General features: G+C 38.7%; 2 protein-coding genes across 4 annotated transcripts; both read left to right on the top strand.

The window, feature by feature from the left end:
• Positions 1 to 752: 752 nt before the first annotated feature.
• On the top strand, positions 753 to 5,058 carry mob1a (MOB kinase activator 1A). The gene is made up of 6 exons (XM_067437611.1): positions 753 to 945; positions 1,890 to 2,056; positions 2,140 to 2,233; positions 3,676 to 3,809; positions 3,896 to 4,059; positions 4,154 to 5,058. The coding sequence occupies exons 1-6, from the start codon at positions 932 to 934 to the stop codon at positions 4,229 to 4,231; spliced, it is 651 nt and encodes a 216-aa protein (XP_067293712.1). The 5' UTR covers positions 753 to 931; the 3' UTR covers positions 4,232 to 5,058.
• dguok (deoxyguanosine kinase) lies at positions 5,059 to 20,951 on the top strand. 3 transcript variants are annotated; one of them, XM_067437608.1, is made up of 8 exons: positions 5,059 to 5,106; positions 5,794 to 5,984; positions 6,211 to 6,317; positions 9,318 to 9,493; positions 11,393 to 11,540; positions 14,016 to 14,131; positions 17,110 to 17,209; positions 20,580 to 20,951. In XM_067437608.1, the coding sequence occupies exons 2-8, from the start codon at positions 5,861 to 5,863 to the stop codon at positions 20,604 to 20,606; spliced, it is 798 nt and encodes a 265-aa protein (XP_067293709.1). In that variant the 5' UTR covers positions 5,059 to 5,106; positions 5,794 to 5,860; the 3' UTR covers positions 20,607 to 20,951. The 3 variants fall into 3 exon arrangements, with proteins under 3 accessions (XP_067293709.1, XP_067293710.1, XP_067293711.1); XM_067437609.1 differs by lacking the exon at positions 5,059 to 5,106 and having other exon boundaries at positions 5,466 to 5,984; XM_067437610.1 differs by lacking the exon at positions 5,059 to 5,106 and having other exon boundaries at positions 5,469 to 5,984; positions 6,175 to 6,317.
• Positions 20,952 to 20,960: the final 9 nt, after the last annotated feature.

Here is a 20,960-nt window from a genome sequence, read left to right on the forward strand (position 1 = left end):
CCGCCATATTGGAACGGTCAAAACAGGCTTCTGCAGATTTTTTTTTTTTTATTAATTTATGTTTATGAATTTGTGAATTACCATTTCGTTTTAGACTCTCTGTTTACCATATCTGTATGAAAATATATATTTATTGGCTTTCTCTACGTCACGTTTCCTGTGAGTGTGTGTGTGTGTGTGGGGGGGGGGTAATATATGCATCTATAATCTTTGTTTAATAAAAAAAAAAACTTCAGCAAATTATTTTGCTAATCTAACACAATACAATAAGGTGTCAGCTAACGTGTCATTAAACCAGACCACAGCATAGTAAAAACAAAAACATTAAAAGTACAATAATAAAAACACGTAGTTAGTTAATACATATAAAATCACAAACAGCACATTTCCACCTCTGAAGAAAAGTATCCAATTTCTTGGGGGATTTAAATCTTGACAGTTTCACAACGAGAAGCTGTGGCATCATTGAATCCTACTGTTAGTGACGGCACGCTGACCGTTGCAAGATGGCGGAAGCGCCGACGTGTCTGAAGTGGTCGAATGTGGTTTCTACGTTTATACATCTATGGTTTTAGCAGCCAGGGGGATTTTGACTTACAGTTTTACTAATAATTTTAAGGTAATTATAATAATAAGTACCGAACAATTGTAACAATATCCGATCCGTATAGATGAGGAGGTTTTCCATGAGTCTGCAAGTAACTGAGCGCTTTATTTCTATGGTTTCGTTATATCACTTATAGGGAACCAATCGTTGACATTTCCTGAATCTGTCCACTAACGTTACGCCTATCTTCTTTCCTCTGTAAAACATCGAACTTCGAAGAGTTCTTCTGAATGGTGTTTAAAGGCCTTTAAGGAATTAACTTTACCTCAGTAGTAATTCGTATCACCGTCTAAAAGTTTTTTAAGAAGAAGAAAAGAAGCGGATATGAGTTTCTTATTGTAAGTATTTAGCCGATGCGACGGTTTATTCTTTCTTTCCATAACCGCATATTGCAGATATATGTAATATAAAAGTTCAACCATAAGAAAAACAAAAAAACAAATAACATTTCCGATTTCGTTCTGATAACATTAAACTTTTAGACTAACAACATTTCCGGTCGACATGTCTATTCCTCTGTTCGGAATATGGCGTAAACATATGCTCTGTTCAATATACAGCATGAAAAGTTCCTTCAATTTTGATATGGAAGATTTTTTGCTAAAGAATCTGTGATCCATCTTTTGAATGTGTATATTTGAGAATGTGTGGGGTTGGATGTCTCTAACTACATTTCTAGGCTGTTTGGAACATTAAATCAAATTGATCTGTGTGGTGACACACACACACACACACACACACACACACACACACACACACACACACACACACACACACATATATATATATATATATATATATATATATATATATATATATATATATATATATATATATATATATCTTATTTTCTCATACAATATTTTATTTGACTAAATAAGGTCCAAAAATATCACAAGAAATAGGATAAAGCTAAGCCTAATTGTGAACATTTTATAAAAGATATTAAACAATATGGCACTATAGATAGTATTAGAAACAAAAAATAAAAAAGACTTACAACGCATTTGTCACTAACTTATGGTATTAACTGTTTTCCCTTATGCACTCATACATGTTTTCATATTTGTTGTGAGTTGTATATGTTTGTTCAAATTTTTCATATTTTCTGTAAAAAAAAAAAAAAAGCATGAAAAGTTTGACTCAGCGTGTTTTGAATTGTACATCTTCTTTTTAGTTCTTACCCTCATGTTTTGTTGATCTATATTGTGTAATCAGTTTTAACCACATCTCTGCATTTTCCCCTCTTGATACAATATGTGACTTTTTCTTATTATTGTAGTGGAAACCGTTCATCAAAGACATTCAAACCCAAGAAAAATATCCCAGAAGGCTCTCACCAGTATGAACTGCTGAAACATGCGGAGGCCACCTTAGGAAGTGGCAATCTTCGAGCAGCTGTGATGTTACCAGAGGGAGAAGACCTTAATGAATGGATTGCAGTCAATAGTGAGTGTGTATGGAAGTATGTTTGTGGAAATATTTGATTTAAATCATGATTATACCATTTAATCCGTACCCATTTATTTCAGCTGTGGACTTTTTCAACCAGATCAACATGCTCTATGGCACGATTACTGAATTCTGCACAGAAATCAGCTGCTCTGTTATGTCTGCGGGGCCCAGGTAAAATAATACAGCGTCTCTTCAATGTTTATATACTTGTATGTTTATATACTGTTTTTAACTAATTATTATAGTAAAATATAGTTTTTATCGTTGTTGTGAGGTTGGTACATTTCAAAAGACGAAAAGGGGAAATTAACTTGTTTTTTAAAACTGAAACAGTCCTCAGCAGAAGCACACTTTTGCTCAGCTGCTTGGCACAGATAAACCAATCAGGCAAAACATTATGACAAATCAGTGTTATTCACTTCACCTATCTCTTCATCACGGCACTTGTTAGTGGGTGGGATATATTAGGCAGCAAGTGAATATATTTTGCCTCAAAGTTGATGTGTTAGAAGCAAGAAAATGGGCAAAGCGTAAGGATTTGAGAGAGTTTGACAAGGGCCAAATTGTGACGGCTAGACGCCTGGGTCAGAGCATCTCCAAAACTGCAGCTCTTGTGGGCTGTTCCCGGTCTGCAGTGGTCAGTATCTATCAAAAGTGCTCCAAGGAAGGAACAGTGGAGAACCGGCCACAGGGTCATGGGCGGCCAAGGCTCATTGATGCTTGTGGGGAGCGAAGGCTGGCTTGTGTGGTCCAATCAAACAGACGAGCTACTGGAGCTCAAACTGCTCAAGAAGTGAATGCTGGTTCTGATAGAAAGGTGTCAGAATACACAGAGGATCTCAGTTTGTTGCGTATGGGACGGCACAGCCGCTGACCAGTCAGGACATCCATGCGGACCCCTGACCCCACCGAAAGCACCAACAGTGGCTCGTGAGCATCAGAAATGGACCACGAAACAATGGAAGAAGGTGGCCTGGTCTGATGAATCACGTTTTCTTTTACATCACATGGATGGCGAAGTGTGTGTGCGTGGCTTACCTGGGGAATGGTATTCCCTGGTGGCTGTGGCTCTTCCAGCAGGATAATGCTCCTGCCACAATGCAAAAATTCAGGAATGATTTAAGGAGCACAACAATGAGTTTTAGGTGTTGACTTGGCCTCCAAATTCCCCTGATCTCAATCCAATCGATCATCTGTGAGATGTGCTGAACAAGCAAGTCTGATCCATGGAGGCCCCACCTCACAACTTACAAGACTTAAAGGATCTGCTGCTAACATATTGGTGCCAGATACCACAGCACACCTTCAGGGGTCCAGTGGAGTTCATGTCTCAATGGGTCAGGGCTGTTTTGGCAGCAAAAGGGGGACCAACACAATATTAGGAATAATGTTATGCCTGATTGGTGTGTGTGTATATATATATATATATATATATATATATATATATATATATATATATATATATACTCACACACATTTGCAAACTTGTGTTAGGTGCAATTAATCTCCATTAATTGATTTGACAGCTCTAATATAAAGAGTATTAATGTTATGCAAAAATGCAAAAAAATATTGTGTCTGAAAAATCTCTGTCTTGCCTGATAAATCAATAGGTATGAATATCACTGGGCAGATGGGACCAACATCAAAAAACCCATCAAGTGTTCTGCCCCCAAGTACATTGACTACTTGATGACCTGGGTTCAGGATCAGCTGGATGATGAAACCCTCTTCCCATCTAAGATCGGTTGGTTTGATCCATTCCATTTGTTACGAATGTGCAACCTTTTCATTCAGGCTTGGGCCAATAAAGAACTTCTTTACTCTTTCCAGGTGTTCCGTTTCCCAAGAACTTCATGTCCGTGGCTAAGACTATTCTGAAGCGTCTCTTCAGAGTATATGCGCATATTTACCATCAGCATTTTGACTCGGTCATAAAGCTTCAGGAGGAAGCTCACCTTAACACCTCCTTCAAGCATTTTATCTTCTTTGTACAGGTCGGTGCATTAACACACATGCATAGGGGACCTGAGACCATTTCTAAATTGACTCTTCTTGAACTGATTCCAATTGTTGATTATTTCTTTTTAGGAGTTCAATCTCATCGATCGCAGAGAGCTGGCACCCCTGCAGGACCTTATTGAGAAACTAACCAGCAAGGATAGATAGACACTGTTATTAATACAATATTTGGCATATCCCAGAAAGCCTTTCTTTTTTTCCGGGTTCACTTTTTGGAATTTGAAATAGCTGTTAGTGCACACTGATAGTCTATGCAATATCTCAGCTGTGCTTCCCGAAAGCTCATAGGAGTCTTTTTGAAAACATTTGATGTGTGTTGTCAGTATTACACTGTAGCCCTTATTCTTAACATGTATTGGTGATGGACTGGGATATAAAACCATATCAGAGTTTAGTTTTATAGGGATATATCTGCCTTATAAGTCAATGCTTTTGTAATGTTCTGGGGTGAAAGAGATGTTTATTTTTATTTTTTACATTTTTTTATTTTTATTTGTTTGTACAAGGAACATTGAAAATTTTTATGTTTTCATTTCTTATGAGATTGGATGCTCAACCGTGAAGATTATCACAAGACCTTTGTCAGTAATTGGTAGATTTCGTGAGATTTATATCTAGATATTTCAGCAGTGTTTTATGCAAAAGTTTGTTTTTCTTTTGTGATTTTATTTGTTGCCACAATAATGGTCTTCTACCATGTTCATGATTTTTTAGAAAAGCATTTTAATATTTCAAGTCTAGCCAATGAAGTTGGTAAAGATCCTCAAATGCTTTTTAAACGATGAAATGGTCATTAATTCTTAACTTTTTATTTTATTATATTTTGTGTTATTGGTATTTTATGACATATTACAACATGTGCACTGTAACCAGTATTGTAGTAAATGATTTTTTTTTCTTTTAACATTGTTTTAAGGAAAAGGGGAAAATAACTTTTATTTTTGCGATTTGCCAATAAAAGTAAAGAACTTTTATTTTGAAATCCACAACGTTCCTTGACCGGAAGTAAGGTTTTGCTAAGCTGCTCTTTGCCAAGGGGGTAATCTAGCGCTCGGAAAGCGTTCCACCCCTAGGGGCTGCCATTGCTAACCAAGCCATCACCTGCTGTTAGCATCCCATTGACTCCCATTCATTTTTGAGTCACTTTGACAGTGAATAACTTTACATCTGAGACGTTTAAAGACTCCATTTGTCCATTGTTTATTTCTAAAGAAACATGACAATGTATAAAAGGCTCCATTACCTTGTATCTTACACTATCGCCCCGCAGCAGCTGTTTTTGTAAAAAATAGGCTAACGATTGCGTCATAACCAACGCGACCCTGTCGCACAGTTGAGAAATTACCGTATAGACCTGAAGAGACGCTCGCAGGCAATCTTTTACTGTCTATGAGACAATCGGGGGGACGTGGAGACATGTCCTGGAGACTAGTCTGATAAAGTCAAGGGGGAAGAATGGGGAGAAGCCCATAGTGAGCCAAAAGCAACGGGAGAAAATATTTAAACAACGTGATTCAGCTTTCGCTTTCCACATCTACTAGAAGACTCACAGCTGTCAGACAGGAGGCTCACGTCACATCTACGTCGTCAAGCTCAGTCTGAGCCTGCGCAGTTCGCTCAGCCATCAGGAAGTGAGTGCCCCTAGGTTGACTTCATTCTTTCGCCGTAGACGTCAATGGGAACGCTCCGTCCATTTCTTTTACTGTCTATGCTCTTTGCGAATAAAATGGTCAACGATCTTAAATAGGAATTATGTAAATATTATTTTTCTGTGACATGTTAGAGATGGGTGTGAGAACGATAAAACGTCTTTTTTCGACCTCTTCTCTTTACCGTTTGGCGAACAAACACATGAGTAGAAGCGATCAAATAAAGAGGGTCTCGATCGAAGGAAACATTGGTATGTTTTGTTTGTTTATATTATTATTATTTACATTATTAATGTCTATATTGGTGGTTATGTGGGGTTCATAATTTGTAAAATATATATAAAAAAAGTCCGAGTGTTTTAATTGTGTATAAATGTGACTGGGGTTTGTGGTTACCAATTCTTTGGTAACATAAAGCCTTTTTTTACCCTGCCAACAAAGCCTCTTGAATCTAGTTTGTCTTCTGACTATCCCAAGCTGTCGGGAAGACGACATTTGCCAAACTGTTACAGAATACAGAACAGGACTGGGAAGTGATAGAAGAGCCCGTCAGCAAATGGCAAAATGTGGACCAAAGCAACCAGGTTAGTGTACCCTTACGTAAACTTAAAGGGATAGTTAACCCAAAAATGAAAATTCTGTAATTATTCACTCTCATGTGCCGGGTCTGGAAATTAACTTTTTTGGCCACTAGCCACAGTGGCTGGTGGATGTCCAATTTTACTAGCCACTTATATTTTTTACCAGCCACTTTTTACAGAATTCAAATTTAAAAGAAAGTGCATTAGCATAGTATGAGGTGAATTTGGGTTGATTGGGACATTTTTCCGCAGTCATTTCAATGGCAGAAACGGTCAGAATCATGAAATGAGTTACTCGGCAAAGGTGCATTATTGTTACTAGCAACATCATTCTTTGACAAAAGCTGTCCAATCCGTTACAATGAATGTTTTAAGTAGTAACCAGTAAAAATATGTTTTACAATTCACCCGCCACTGTGGCTGGTATACACAGCAAAGTCACCCGCCACTTTGAAAAAGTACCCGCCATTGGCTGGTGGCGGGTGCTAATTTCCCACCCTGCGTCATGTGGTTCCAAACATAGATGGTTCCAAACCCATAAGACCGGTAGTGCCAGAAGGACTAGAGCTTCTGTGAGGGGAGATTTGGTACCACAGTTTAGAAAAACAGCCTTTGGTCAAAAAGCCTTTTTGGTCAGAGCAGTGAGGATATGGAATTCCTTACCCTTAGACATCAGAAGTATTGACAGCTTCAACATTTTTAAAATTAAGCTTAAGCGGTGGCTACTATTAGAACAAATTTGCAACCATTAATGACTGTTTGCAAATTCCTTGTTTTATAAATTGCATCATGTATATGTAGGTTATTGTGATGTTGTATGTGTGTATGTTATTGTAAGTTATTTTATTTGTTTACCTGCCCATGTAGGTAAACAAATAAAATAACTGGGACAGCAGATGTAAATTAGCTGTTAGCTAACTGGATGCCAGCCGAACTTAGCCCCGCCCACAATTTTTTTTAGGACGGGCAGTTTGGTCTGGACTCGCTTAGAGGAGTAATTATCCCCGAACAGAAACTGTTTGGACCAATGAAATCATCAGGGCGGGCTTTACACGATGACGGACAGATCAACAGTAACGTAATCATGCACGTCCTCAAAGGGGCTTTGATTATATTTTTTCGAATCCTAAACGGAGAGCTTGTTTGTATATACATTCACCTTCACAATTTCTCTCAGAAATGATGATCATGCTGGGTAAGTACTCTGTGTATCATTAAAGGTGCACTATGCAACTTTCCGTCCACTGGAGGGTGCCTATTCAAAACAAATGTGTAGTTTGATGACGCAGAGTGTGAGCGCAGCATTTGGGGAGATGTGGTCTTCTCATCACAGCCGGTGGAAAATAGGACTCGGGCAGAAAACACATTCATGCATGCGGTTATTAACGTTACTGCAGTATGAAGCAGAGCAGGAGCGAGTGTTGTGGAGCTGAGCACAGCTGCTGGAGCGATGGTTAAACAAATACCCGCCTCGCAAATACCGGGACTTTTATTATGACGGGACACAGTCGCCGGGCGCCTGCACAGATCCGCTCTTCCGGTTATGATTATGAGGTAATGCAGCTCTGTTTATCATATTAGATACATTTAAGTGTGTTCAAAATGATGTTATGACTTTACTCCGTGCGTTCACTTGTTCACACTGCTAAGAGTAAAGCGCTTCTGCCAAATAAAAGCCGAAACCGAGGGTAATGCAGATATGACGCGATTGACAGGCGACTCCCTCAAATTCAATGCTGAAACGTCCCTGTCCTTAGTTAAAATAGCAATTTTCTCACAATTTACAAATAGTTAGAAACATCTGGGATATTGTAGATACTCAACTGAACAAAATGTATAACACCGGCCTAGTGGTTTTTGGATATTTTACTGCAAAAATACTACATAGTGCACTTTTAAATTCTGTTATTTTTTTACAACATCGGCAAAGATCGTGTATTCCAGCCTGATTTCAGCGCGTGTGCAGACAGGGTTGCCAAGTTTTTACAACAAAACCCGCCAAATACTAGCCCTAAACAATAGCTTCTCGGGGGGTTCTCCAGGGGGAAAATGGTGTTTGGGGGGTAAAATGTGTGTTATTTTGGCAAGGTTGCCTGCTAAAATTCACACTCATGGGTCTATATATCACATAATAGTCGCTTCAACCTGCGGACATAGAAAACAACTCGCGGGAAAAAACCGCGGACTTGGCAACACAGTGCAGTTGAGCTCTGTTGACATTTGACAATGCGTTGCTTCGTTGCTCTGATTGGTTGTAGGTCTATCCAATTGAGGTCTTTCTTGGTTCGGTTGAAACACACCCCATAATCACAGCCCAATGGAGCATATTCTGACTAGAATTGAGTATGACCACGTCAGGCTAGCAATTACTATTAATTGTGCATTGTCCCTGTCCCTGCCCCAACCGTTGCAGTCTGGCAGTCGTAATGCATGTGAATGGGTAATAAGTCTATGAGAGTAAAAAAAAAAACATGCTTAGACAACATGCACAAAACCCTGCTGGTAATGACGACACAATGACGTCTTAAGACACAAACCGATCCGTTGCTGTGAGAGAAACAACAATATTTATGTTGTTTTTTGGTTTTTTACTTCATATCAGACGACTCTCATCTACTGTTCCCATCCGCTATTACTTCCGTCTAGGTAAGGTCAAAACCAGTGCGATAATTCATTTATTTATATATATATATATATATATATATGTATATATATATATATCCCCATTAGTGCCTTTGCGGATTGGCTGAATGAGGCATCTACATAATATATCTATAATCGCGCCAGTTTTGACCTTATCAGACGGATGTAATACGCATGGGGACACTAGATGAGAGTCGTCTGATATGAGGTAAAAAAAAAAAAAAAAAATACTGTTTCTCACAGAAAAATGCCACTTGGTTTAATATTCTTCTATCTAATGCAGTGAAGCCTTTAGTGTCCAGATATCACAGTTTAACTGACAGTATGTCATGTGCTTTTTCTTTTCTGTGTCCTCCGCAGTCAAACAGTAACCTGTTACAGATGATGTATGGTGATCCAAAACGCTGGTCCTACACTTTCCAGACCTTCTCCTGCATGAGCCGCCTGCGCACACTACTGCAGCCGCTTCCTGCCAGATTACAGCAGTCGTCAGGCTCGTCGGTGCTGGTGTACGAGCGCTCTGTCTACAGTGACAGGTGAGGACGATAATGATGATGATGATGATGGACCGTTTTCAGAGAGAGAGAGTTATTAAAAAATTCAGCTGGCTTAACTTTATTATTGATACTTGTCAGAAATTACATTACTTCTTTTGATGATCATTTTAAAATCAGAATAAATATTATCACTATTATTAAATGCAAAAAAGGGACAATTTAGATTATTTAAAAAGAGGGACCCACTTTATATTAGGTGGCCTTAACTACTATGTACTAACATTGTAATTAATCTTTAATTAATCATTTGATACAATGCACTTATTGTGTACATACATGTTTTTACATTGTACTTACATTTAAAAAAACACCTGCATGTAATTACGTCTGTAATTAATTTCTGTAATTACATTTGTAATTACACAGTTGGCTTTTCCCTTACACCTAACCCTACCCTTAAACTGACCCACACCACCACATCTGTCCCTAACTCTACCCGTATCCCAACTCAATATCTGCAAAGGTGTTTTGCAGTACAATTTGAACACAGTAAGTACATTGTACTTATTTTTTGATGTAAGTACATAGTACTTAAGGCCACCTAATATAAAGTGGGGCCAAAAAGAGTATTTATTGCAGTAATAATATACTTTAAAAAATTATATTAAAGGGTTAGTTCACCCAAAAATGAAATTTAAGTCATTAACTCCTCACCCTAATGTCGTTCCACACCCGTAAGACCTCCGTTCATTTTCAGACACAGTTTAAGATATTTTATATTTAGTCCCAGAGCATATGCAATCTATGCACACTATACTGTCCATGTCCAGAAAGGGAATAAAAACATCATCACAGTAGTCCATATGAGACATCAGTGGGTTAATTAGAATCTCTTGAAGCATCAAAAATACATTTGGGTCCAAAAATAACAAAAACTACGACTTTATTCAGCATTGTCTTCTCTTCCGCGTTTGTTTCAAATAAAGATTCGAACGGTTATGAATCCGGGTATTGATTCATAATTCGGATCCCGTGTCAAACTGCTGAAATCATTGACATTTTTGTTATTCCATTGAAGGAAAAGAAAATCTCTCGGACTAAATATATAATATCTTAAACTTTGTCTGAAGATGAGCGGAGGTCTTACAGGTGAGGAACAACATTAGGGTCATTTATGTATATTATTTTGTCATTAATGACATCAATTTCATTTTTGGGTGAACTAACCCTTTAAGTGTGAACTGAATGTAATGTTTTTGGACATGTTAGTTTAAATGTATATTAAATGCAATTAGCTGAGAGTGTTTTTTGAACTTAAGTACATCTTTATATGTAATGTCATCTAGTGCCTTTGAAATATGGTTATGAAGTGTATTTTTGAATGTACTGACAAGCATTTATGGCAAACTAAAATCTATGTTAATGTCATTTCTGTTGAACCTTGACTGTCATGTAACTTCACTACAAATGTGTAATTATAAAGATTTTTAAGTACAAGTCAAAAATATATTAACTTTAAATGTAATATTGAGTAATCATATCAAGTTATTTCATAATCATTGTTTTAATATGTTGTTGCTGTGCTTTAAAGTACATTTATTTTGATGTGTCAACTAAAACATGTTAATTATAATGCAAAAATAAATAAATGTACTTCTTTAAAGCACAGCAACATATTAAAGCATAATGATTACTTTAAATAACGTGACACGATTACAAAGTGTAATTTCTTTAAGTCCACCCAAGTGGCCTTTTATTTAAATTTTTCTGCAAATAGTTTTTTTTTATTTTTTTAAATACTTTTAAGATTTGAGATACACTACAAGTACGCATTCAAAACAGTTAAGCACACACTTTTTGACAAGTGTATTATGATTAATAATGTTCATTTATCACGGTCACATTTAGATGTTCAGTGTGTATCTCCTTCTCTCTCAGGTACGTCTTTGCTTTAAATATGTTTGAGCTCGGCTGTATAAACTCGACAGAGTGGGCCGTGTATCAAGACTGGCACTCGTTCCTGGTTGAGCAGTTTGGTCATCGAATTCAACTGGACGGCATCATATATCTCCGGGCATCTCCACAGGTCTGCTCTGCTTTCATCCGTTCATTGTGATGATGGTCAAACATGCACACTTTGTCAATTCAACTGAAGTGCTTTCAGGCCTTGTTTTATTTGCACCAACAGGATTATGAGGATATCATAGTCAGCAAAGGATACGTCATTGCGATAGTGGAGTAGTTCACCCCAAAAAAGAAAATTAGCCCATGATTTACTCACCCTCAAATCATCCTTTAGGTGTATATGACATTTTTCTTTTTTATTTTATTCTATAAAGTTTTAAATATGGATATTTTTCTTACACAAACACGCCACTTTGCTTCAAAAGGCCTTTATTAACCCCCAGAGCTGTGTGGAGCAGTTATATGATGGACAGATGCACCTTTATGGACTTCAAAAATGACCCAACAAGTCACTGCCATTATAAAGCTTGGAAGAGCCAGGACTTTTTTTTAAATAACTTTGATTTTATTTGTCTGAAAGAATGTCATATACAACCCCAAATCAGAAAAAGTTGGGACAGTTTGGAAAACGCAAATAAAAAAAGAAAGTAGTGATTTCTAAATTTACTTTGACTTGTATTTCTTTGCAGACAATATGAACACAAAATATTTCATGTTTTGTCTGGTCAACTTCATGTCATTTGTAAATATGCATCCTTTCCTGTCATTCAGACCTGCAACACATTTCAAAAAAAGTTGGGACAGAAGCAATTTAGGGCTAGTAATGAGGTAAAAGGGTTAAATAATGATGTGATTTGAAACAGATGATGTCAACAGGTGACTGAAATTATGATTTGGTACCAAAGCAGCATCCAAGAAAGATCTAATCCTTTAGGAGCAAAGATGGGCCGAGGATCGCCAGTTTGCCAACAAATACGTGAGAAAATTATTGAAATGTTTAAAAACAATGTTCCTCAAAGAAAGATAGGAAGAGATTTGGATATTTCACATTCAACAGTGCATAACATTATTACAAGATTCAAGGAATCTGGAGGAATTTCAGTGCGTAAAGGACAAGGCCGCAAGCCTAAGCTGAACAACCGTGATCTCCGATCCCTCAGGCGGCACTGCATCAAGAATCGTCATTCATCTATAAGCGAAATCACCACATGGGCTCAGGACTACATTGGCAAACCTTTGTCAAGTACCACAATACGTAGTTACATCCACAAATGCCAGTTAAAACTGTACTGTGCCAAAAGGAAGCCTTATGTTAACAGTGTCCAGAAGCGCCGTCGACTTCTCTGGGCTCGGAGGCATCTGGGATGGACCATCACACAGTGGAAATGTGTACCGTGGTCAGATGAATCAGTATTTCAGGTATTTTTTGGGAGGAATGGACGCCGTGTGCTCCGGACCAAAGAAGAAAAGGATCATCCAGACTGTTACCAGCAACAAGTCCAAAAGCCAGGGTCTGTCATGGTATGGGGTTGTGTCAGTGCCCTTGGCAAAGGTAACTTGCACTTCTGTGAAGGCACCATTAATGCTGAAAAGTACATAGAGATTTTGGAGCATAATATGCTGCCTTCAAGAAGATATCTTTTCCAGGGACGTCCATGCATATTTCAACAAGACAATGCAAAACCACATTCTGCACACATTACAAAGTCCTGGCTGCGGAGGAAGAGGGTACGGGTACTTGACTGGCCTGCCTGCCGTCCCGACCTGTCTCCAATAGAGAATGTGTGGCGCATTTTGAAGCGCAAAATGCGACAACGAAGACCCCGTACTGTTGCCCACCTTAAGACTTGTTTGCAGGAAGAATGGGACAAAATTACACCTGAAACACTTCATCACTTGGTGTCTTCAGTCCCTAAACGTCTTTTAAGTGTTGTGAAAAGGAATGGCAACATTACAAAGTGTATGTACAAAGTAAAATGCTTTACTGTCCCAACTTTTTTTGAAATGTGTTGCAGGTCTGAATGACAGGAAAGGATGCATATTTACAAATGACATGAAGTTGACCAGACAAAACATGAAATATTTTGTTTTCATATTGTCTGCAATGAAATACAAGTCAAAGTATTTTAAAAATCACTTCTTTTTTTTTTATTTGCACATTCCATACTGTCCCAACTTTTTCTGATTTGGGGTTGTACAACTAGGATGACTTGAGGGTTACTAATCATGGGCTAATTTTCATTTTTGGGTGAAATATGCCTTTAATTATGCAAATATGTTCCTGCCTGTAAAATAATCTTTCAGCTCTCGGACACAGCCACATTAACAACTAATGATTCAGAACAGCTTCTTGGCCAGAATTGAAGCTTCATTTACATGTTAGGAATGTGTGTTTTTATTAGGGGTGTGATCGCGATATTAAAACATGACGATATTTTTCACTGAGGTAAAATGCGATATCAGAAGGACAGAGTTGAGTTTGTGGCCAAACCTTTTACAGAGCTTGCATTGTTTTGTCTTTTACTGTATATGATAATTCATACTCTGACATTCATTACAAGATGATTAGTAAAACATTTCAAAATACATTCTGCAGATGTGCATGGAGAGGTTAAGCAGACGAGATCGAAAGGAGGAACAGGGAATTCAGCTCGACTACCTTGAGAAACTCCACACACGACACGAAGACTGGCTCATCAACAAGACGACAAAGTGAGTCCTTTACAGTACAATACTAGACTGGGTAAACCCAGCCCAATCTGCAGCTCACACTGGAAATCTGTACATATTTCTATCCTGCTTCTGTTACAAATTTGCAGGGACCAATCACAAACCGGCTTATACTAATAATAGTGCGTTCGAATTTATATAACGCTTTTCAAGGCACTCAAAGCACTTTACATAGAAGGGGGGAATCTCCTCAACCACCACCATTGTGCAGCATCCACCTGGATGATGCGACGGCAGCCATATTGCGCCAGAACGCTCACCACACACCAGCTGATTGGTGGAGAGGAGACCGAGTGATGAAGCCAATCAGGATATGGGGATTATTAGTAGGCCATGATGGACAGAGGCCAGTGGGCAAATTTGGCCAGGATGCCGGGGTTACACCCCTACTCTTTTTCCGAAGGACATCCTGGGATTTTTAATGACCACAGAGAGTCAGGACCTGGTTTAACGTCTCATTCGAAGGACAGTGCTCTTTGTCAGTATAGTGTCCCCATTAGGGCTGTGTTGAAAAAATCGATTCACCAATTCTGAATCGATTTTCATATTAATTTCTAAAGATCGATCCGTAACTCAGAGGATCGATTTAATAATAGGCCTTTATTGAATTTTAATTTGCCACGTCATTGGATTCATGCATGCGCGCGAGGTCGAAGGACATTAACACAACGAACATGGCAGCTTTGAAAACTCCAGAAACGCTGCAGACAGAGAATACTGGCTGGCGTTTTCAAAGAGAGCGCCGGGTTTTAAGAACGCCTGGAGCGCACCGAGGCGCTGAGCGAGTATTTCACGCTCACGCGCTGAACGATCAGCGAGTTTTACTGGTCGCCGAGAGTTGAAGCATGTTCAACTTTGAGTAAAACGCAGCGCTCATCACTGTCACTCTTCACTCAGCCGTCCAATCACAGTGGAGGAGGGGCGGGACAAACACAACACAGACCAACTTCCACATTCTGCGTGTCGTCATCAGATGACAACAAGCAATAATAACGAAACAAAATGATTTAAAACAAATGCCAGAGAAAATACTTTACATTGTATCTGCAATTTTATATAGAATCAATACAGGAACAAACTACCTGTGATATTAGAAAGACCTCCGCGGATTTTCCGTATCATAACAACAAGCAAGTCTCAACTGAGGAGAAAAAACGCTGCCTGCCAAAACGCTCTCAAGTGCTCACAGTGAGGAGTTTTCAGCTGGCTAAAAACGCTTTGGTGGACACACAGCCTAACGTTATACCGCCGTCACCGTGCTGAAGACCACAGCCGTTCTCACTGCAGCGCGCTCTTACTGCCAAGGAAGTTGTGATGGCTGCGTTGTCATGACGGCGCGCGACAGCACAGCTCTGGAAGGGGGATTGTTCTTTACGACCATCAATACTCCATTAATTTGCAGTTGAATGTCTATGATAATAGTATCAATATGTTGCATAACTACAGTCCTGTAATTCAGGTAACAGCTGGAAAAAAATGCTTTCGAAGATCGGATCGGATCGAATTACATAATGATAATCGATTCAAGACCTTGAGAATCGGAATCGAATCGATTCTTGAAATTTGAATCGAAACCCAGCCCTAGTCCCCGTCGCTATACTGGGGTGTTAGGACCCACACAGACCACAGAGTGAGCACCCCCTGCTGGCCTCACTAACACCTCTACCAGCAGCTACCTGGTTTTCCCAGTTGGTCTCCCATCCAGATACTGACCAGGATCAGCCCTGCTTAGCTTCAGTGGGAAACCAGTCTTGGGCTATAGGGTGATATGGCTGCTGGTTTGCAGGTGCTTATCCACCTGGCGCGCTATTTGTGGGTTTAACACAATGACGGATAGTGACGCAATGGATCATTGGTCTGATTGGTTGAAGGACTATCCAATTGCGTACAGAGAGAGACATGTGAACTATGCCCATTGATCACGCCTCTTGTGCAGTAAAAATACAGGAGCAGACTCCCCAGACCAGTGTTCATATTAAAGGGTTAGTTCACCCAAAAATGAAATTGATGTCATTAATGACTCTTAACCCTAATGTCGTTCCACACCCGTAAGACCTCCGTTCATCTTCAGACAAAGTTTTAAGATATTTTATATTTAGTCTGAGAGCGTATGCAAGTGTATGCACACTATACTGTCCATGTCCAGAAAGGGAATAAAAATGCTGAATCAAGTCGTCGTTTTTGTTATTTTTGGACCCTAATGTATTTTCGACGCTTCAAGAGATTCTAATTAACCCACTGATGTCCCATATGGACTACTTTGATGATGTTTTTATTCCCTTTCTGGAGGTCTTACGGGTGTGGAACGACATTAGGGTGAGGAGTTAATGACACATTTTTGGGTGAACTAACCCTTTAAAAGATTGAGTTGGTCTGGTTATATCCAGACAAATACAATACAATAAATAATACAGATTGCTTGTATTATCAGCATCTCTTCTAACCTTCTCTGACAGTGTAGTGCATGTGTAACAATACTGTTACTCTACCGTTCAAAAGCTTGGGGCCAGATCTTTTTTGAACAAAATATTTTTATTCAGTAAGGATGCACTAAATCAGAAGTGACAGTTAAAGACATTTATAATGTCACAAGATTTTAGTCCTGATAAATGCTGTTCTATTGAACCTTATGATCATCAAAGAATCCTGAAAATATACTCTATCACGGTTTCCACATCAAATCATCATATCAGAATGATTTCTGGAGGATCATGTGACACTGAAGACTTAAAACATAGATATATGGCTTTGATTTGTAAAAAATTATTAAATTCCAAATCTGGAAAACAGCTTCTGTTTAAAAAATCAAGATTTAAACATGCAATACTGACATTGACTGTTCGTTGTTTTGGTATTTTGAAAACATTACAGTTTTTAAATCAAAATATGGTATTTTTTCCCTTCGTGTTTCAAGCATTCTGACTGTTTCTGGATTTACGCTCTTCTTGTCTTTCACACAGGGTTCATTTTGAGCACCTGGCGAAGGTGCCTGTGTTAGTTGTAGATGCTGGAGTGGAGTTTGAGAAGGACCCGGAGGTGCAGGATAAGCTCCTAACAAAGGTTCATTTTTAGCAGATTTTTCTTTGCATTATATAAATTCATTTTATTTCTATATAAGTCGACACTATGGATGCTTGCTTCTGCCGTGGAATAACAAAATAAAAGCATTTGTGACTATCTCAATTCTGAGGAGGGAAATAGTCTGAATTTCTAGTTGTTAAAAGGGACTTTTTAAGCAAAAATCACGTTGAACACAGATGTGTCCACAGTGTGTAAACAACCAGCCTATAATGGTAAAAAGCCACCCAATACTTATTATCAATCTTTCATAACACACACAGTTTCATATTTTCCTCTACTCATACGTATGTGTAGGGAAACCCCGCCCATGACTGTTGATGATTGGCTCTTTTAGCATAGACACGCCCCTTAATAATGCTTCCTCGCTGTATCAGCGCTAGAGTATTACAATGTCTACTCAAAAAACATTACTAATGTTCTGCTGTTGGATGTACCAATGAACACACACTTCTCCATTGACTCCCGGCATCTGAGCTGCTTGTTAAATTTCAGTTTTTGAAGGTAAAATGTCACTGTTATTTTACGCATGACTGCTTCCCCAACAAGGGTCAGTAACGCTGGATTTGTGGAAAAGTAGTTTCTGAAGAATTGGTCAGTACCAACGCTTCGTGTTCTAACTGTATATCCAGAACAAGTCAGGATAGCACTTCATATTTTGCGAGAGTTTGTAAATTTATTTTCTGAATGAAATTTCTTGAATGCTGTACGGCTGATATGGCTAAAGTTACCATAATCTCTGACTGTAGTCACAGAGACTAGAGCTATGTCGTTAGTTTTACCCCGAATCCGCTCACCGTCTGTGTTATTCATAAACACACATTTATTATGCATTGTATAGCCAGGTGACAGACTATTTTATGCTTTCTGTAAAGATAAGAGAATTGTACTAATAGTGTAATAGATTAACATGACAGTACATGCTAGTCGAAGAGTTGAATAAACGTAACACCCCAACAACTAACGTTACATAAATATGTCCACTAACCATTCAGAAACGTCCAGGTGCTTCCTGAGTCTCTCCATCAGTGTCCGACTCCGGTTAAACATGTAAGGCTGCCCTCCACATCTGGTTATTTTGACATTTTGGCTGAGTGAGATTTGCCTGTTTTGTTTTTGGAGTATCTGAAGCTCATCTATAGGCTCCGCCCTCTTCAGGAAGGGGGGGGGGGGGAACAGCAGCTTTTTTGCATTTAAAGACACACACACACAATTATGGAGGGATTTTTCAGTCAGATTATAAACTAAAAGTCTTAAACCAAAACTAAAAATCTAAATTTGAAACTTAAAGTCCAAGTCGAAAATGAATTTGGTATTTAGGATTGGGCATTTGGTATTTAGGATTGGGCATTTGGTATTTAGGATTGGGCATTTTCTATTTAGGGTTGGGCATTTGGTCATTTAGCCATTTAGGATTGAGGATTGGGGATTTGGGGATTTAGGATTGGGAATTTGGTATTAAGGATTGGGCATTTAATCATTTAGCCATTTAGGATTGAGGATTGGGGATTTGGGGATTTAGGATTGGGCGATTGAGGATTGAGGATTGGGGAGTGTATGCAAATTAGGAGGCGTGGCCCAAATACTGGAGGCTGGGTTTGAAATGGCTGGTGCGCAGATGCACCTTATGGACAGCAGAGGGAGCTCCCAGTGCTAAGGAGCACACTTTAATGAAACCAAACGGAGCGAGTGAGCGGCTTGAGCGAGGACTGTGCGATAACTTCAACTTAATGACAGCTTTGTAACATTTGTGGCCTCAAACACAAAGTCACCAGTGAAAGGAGTGCTATTGGTCTGACGACGAGAAAGCAGCAGACAGTGCAGCAGGTAAGATGCTAACATTAGCTACTAGTTATATAAGCTGATATTGCTAATATGCTTTAGTAGGGAATTATTATATTGGCATTCAAAAGCATAAGGAGCGTCTACTCTCTTTGATGTCATATGTTGTATGTATATGTATGTGTATATGTATGTGTGTGTGTGTGTGTGTGTGTGTGTATATATATATAAACAAGGTTAGGAAAGCAATCATGAAGGCCAGTGACGATGTAACAGCAGGGTTTTTGTGCAGTGTAAAAAGGACCGCAATATATTGCTATATTATGCTCTGACTGACATCGTCTTAACGTATACATACATACACACACAACATATGACATCAAAGAGAGTAGAGGCTCCTTATGCTTTTGCATCGCAGTACTTTGATGTCATAAACCGATAGGTCTTGCAGTGTGCAGCGTTCAAGTCGAACAAGCCTAATTTCTTTTCTCTCACAATCTTAATAAAATGTATTTAGGCTATATAGCAAAAAAGAAAAAAACATAAACAAGACCATCTAGTGGCAATGGGAAAGGAGTGTATCTACTAATGTCAGAGGGGTTAACCGCAGTTTAAAAAAACAAGGCAGCATGTCCCAATATAATAATTCCCTACTAAAGCATATTAGCAATATCAGCTTATGTAACTAGTAGCTAATGTTAGCATCTTACCTGCTGCACTGTCTGCTGCTTTCTCGTCGTCAGACCAATAGCACTCCTTTCACTGGTGACTTTGTGTTTGAGGCCACAAATGTTACAAAGCTGTCATTAAGTTGAAGTTATCGCACAGTCCTCGCTCAAGCCGCTCACTCGCTCCGTTTGGTTTCATTAAAGTGTGCTCCTTAGCACTGGGAGCTCCCTCTGCTGTCCATAAGGTGCATCTGCGCACCAGCCATTTCAAACCCAGCCTCCAGTATTTGGGCCATGCCTCCTAATTTGCATACACTCCCCAATCCTCAATCCTCAATCGCCCAATCCTAAATCCCCAAATCCCCAATCCTCAATCCTAAATGGCTAAATGATTAAATGCCCAATCCTAAATACCAAATTCCCAATCCTAAATCCCCAAATCCCCAATCCTCAATCCTAAATGTCTAAATGACCAAATGCCCAACCCTAAATAGAAAATGCCCAATCCTAAATACCAAATTCATTTTCGACTTGGACTTTAAGTTTCAAATTTAGATTTTTAGTTTTGGTTTAAGACTTTTAGTTTTAGACTTTTAGTTTATAATCTGACTGAAAAATCCCTCCATACACAATAACCACACTTCTTTGCTCGCAAACCAAATAGGGGCAATTTTGAGTCAGAATTGTAAAATGAAAAAGTTGCTATTACTTTTTTAATTTATTTTTGAGAACATAAACTCAGAATTTGGAGAGACAAAATGGCGAGGTGTAAATTCAGTCTGAATTATGGGATGAAGTCGCAATCACATTTATTTATTTTCATTTTTCCCCCGGAAACAAGCTTCCATATGATACACGTTACACAAGCAACAGACTGAATATATATTTTTCTCCTGCTGTAGGTTACAAATTTTTTCAATGCATTATAAATGGCATCGTGGGACCGAAGAGCAAGGATTGTATAAGTATGGACCATTTCTTTAGGACAGTGAATGTCTATCAAATCGCACAACTGAATGTTCTTAGTCTGTGGTTTTCTCAATGTTTACAGTGGAGAGGAAGTTGGTTTGTTGTTTGCTCTTGGCAGGAGGGCACAGAAATATACACCATGACCAATAATGGGTTATGCCGAGGTTTGTTAGTAACTGCAGTAATAAGATGTTTTGCACGGTTGGTTAATGAAAACTGCACTGTGACATATATAAATGTTGTTTTATATCATTCAGCTCAAGACCTATTTAACTTATTTTAATAAACCTATATGCCTAAATGTGTTTGAATCG

The sequence above is a fragment of the Pseudorasbora parva genome, chromosome 3, assembly GCF_024679245.1.
Source record: "Pseudorasbora parva isolate DD20220531a chromosome 3, ASM2467924v1, whole genome shotgun sequence".
Taxonomy (NCBI): Eukaryota; Metazoa; Chordata; class Actinopteri; order Cypriniformes; family Gobionidae; genus Pseudorasbora; species Pseudorasbora parva.

Bases quoted from the DNA above. Each gene is read 5' to 3' on its own strand.
- mob1a (XM_067437611.1), top strand. The intron at 3,810-3,895 runs GTTGGTTTGATC...TACTCTTTCCAG, and splicing joins CCTCTTCCCATCTAAGATCG to GTGTTCCGTTTCCCAAGAAC. The intron at 4,060-4,153 runs GTCGGTGCATTA...ATTTCTTTTTAG, and splicing joins ATTTTATCTTCTTTGTACAG to GAGTTCAATCTCATCGATCG.
- dguok (XM_067437608.1), top strand. From the start codon at position 5,861: ATGTTAGAGATGGGTGTGAGAACGATAAAACGTCTTTTTTCGACCTCT. The intron at 9,494-11,392 runs GTGAGGACGATA...CTTCTCTCTCAG, and splicing joins CGCTCTGTCTACAGTGACAG to GTACGTCTTTGCTTTAAATA. The intron at 17,210-20,579 runs GTTCATTTTTAG...CTCCTGCTGTAG, and splicing joins AGGATAAGCTCCTAACAAAG to GTTACAAATTTTTTCAATGC.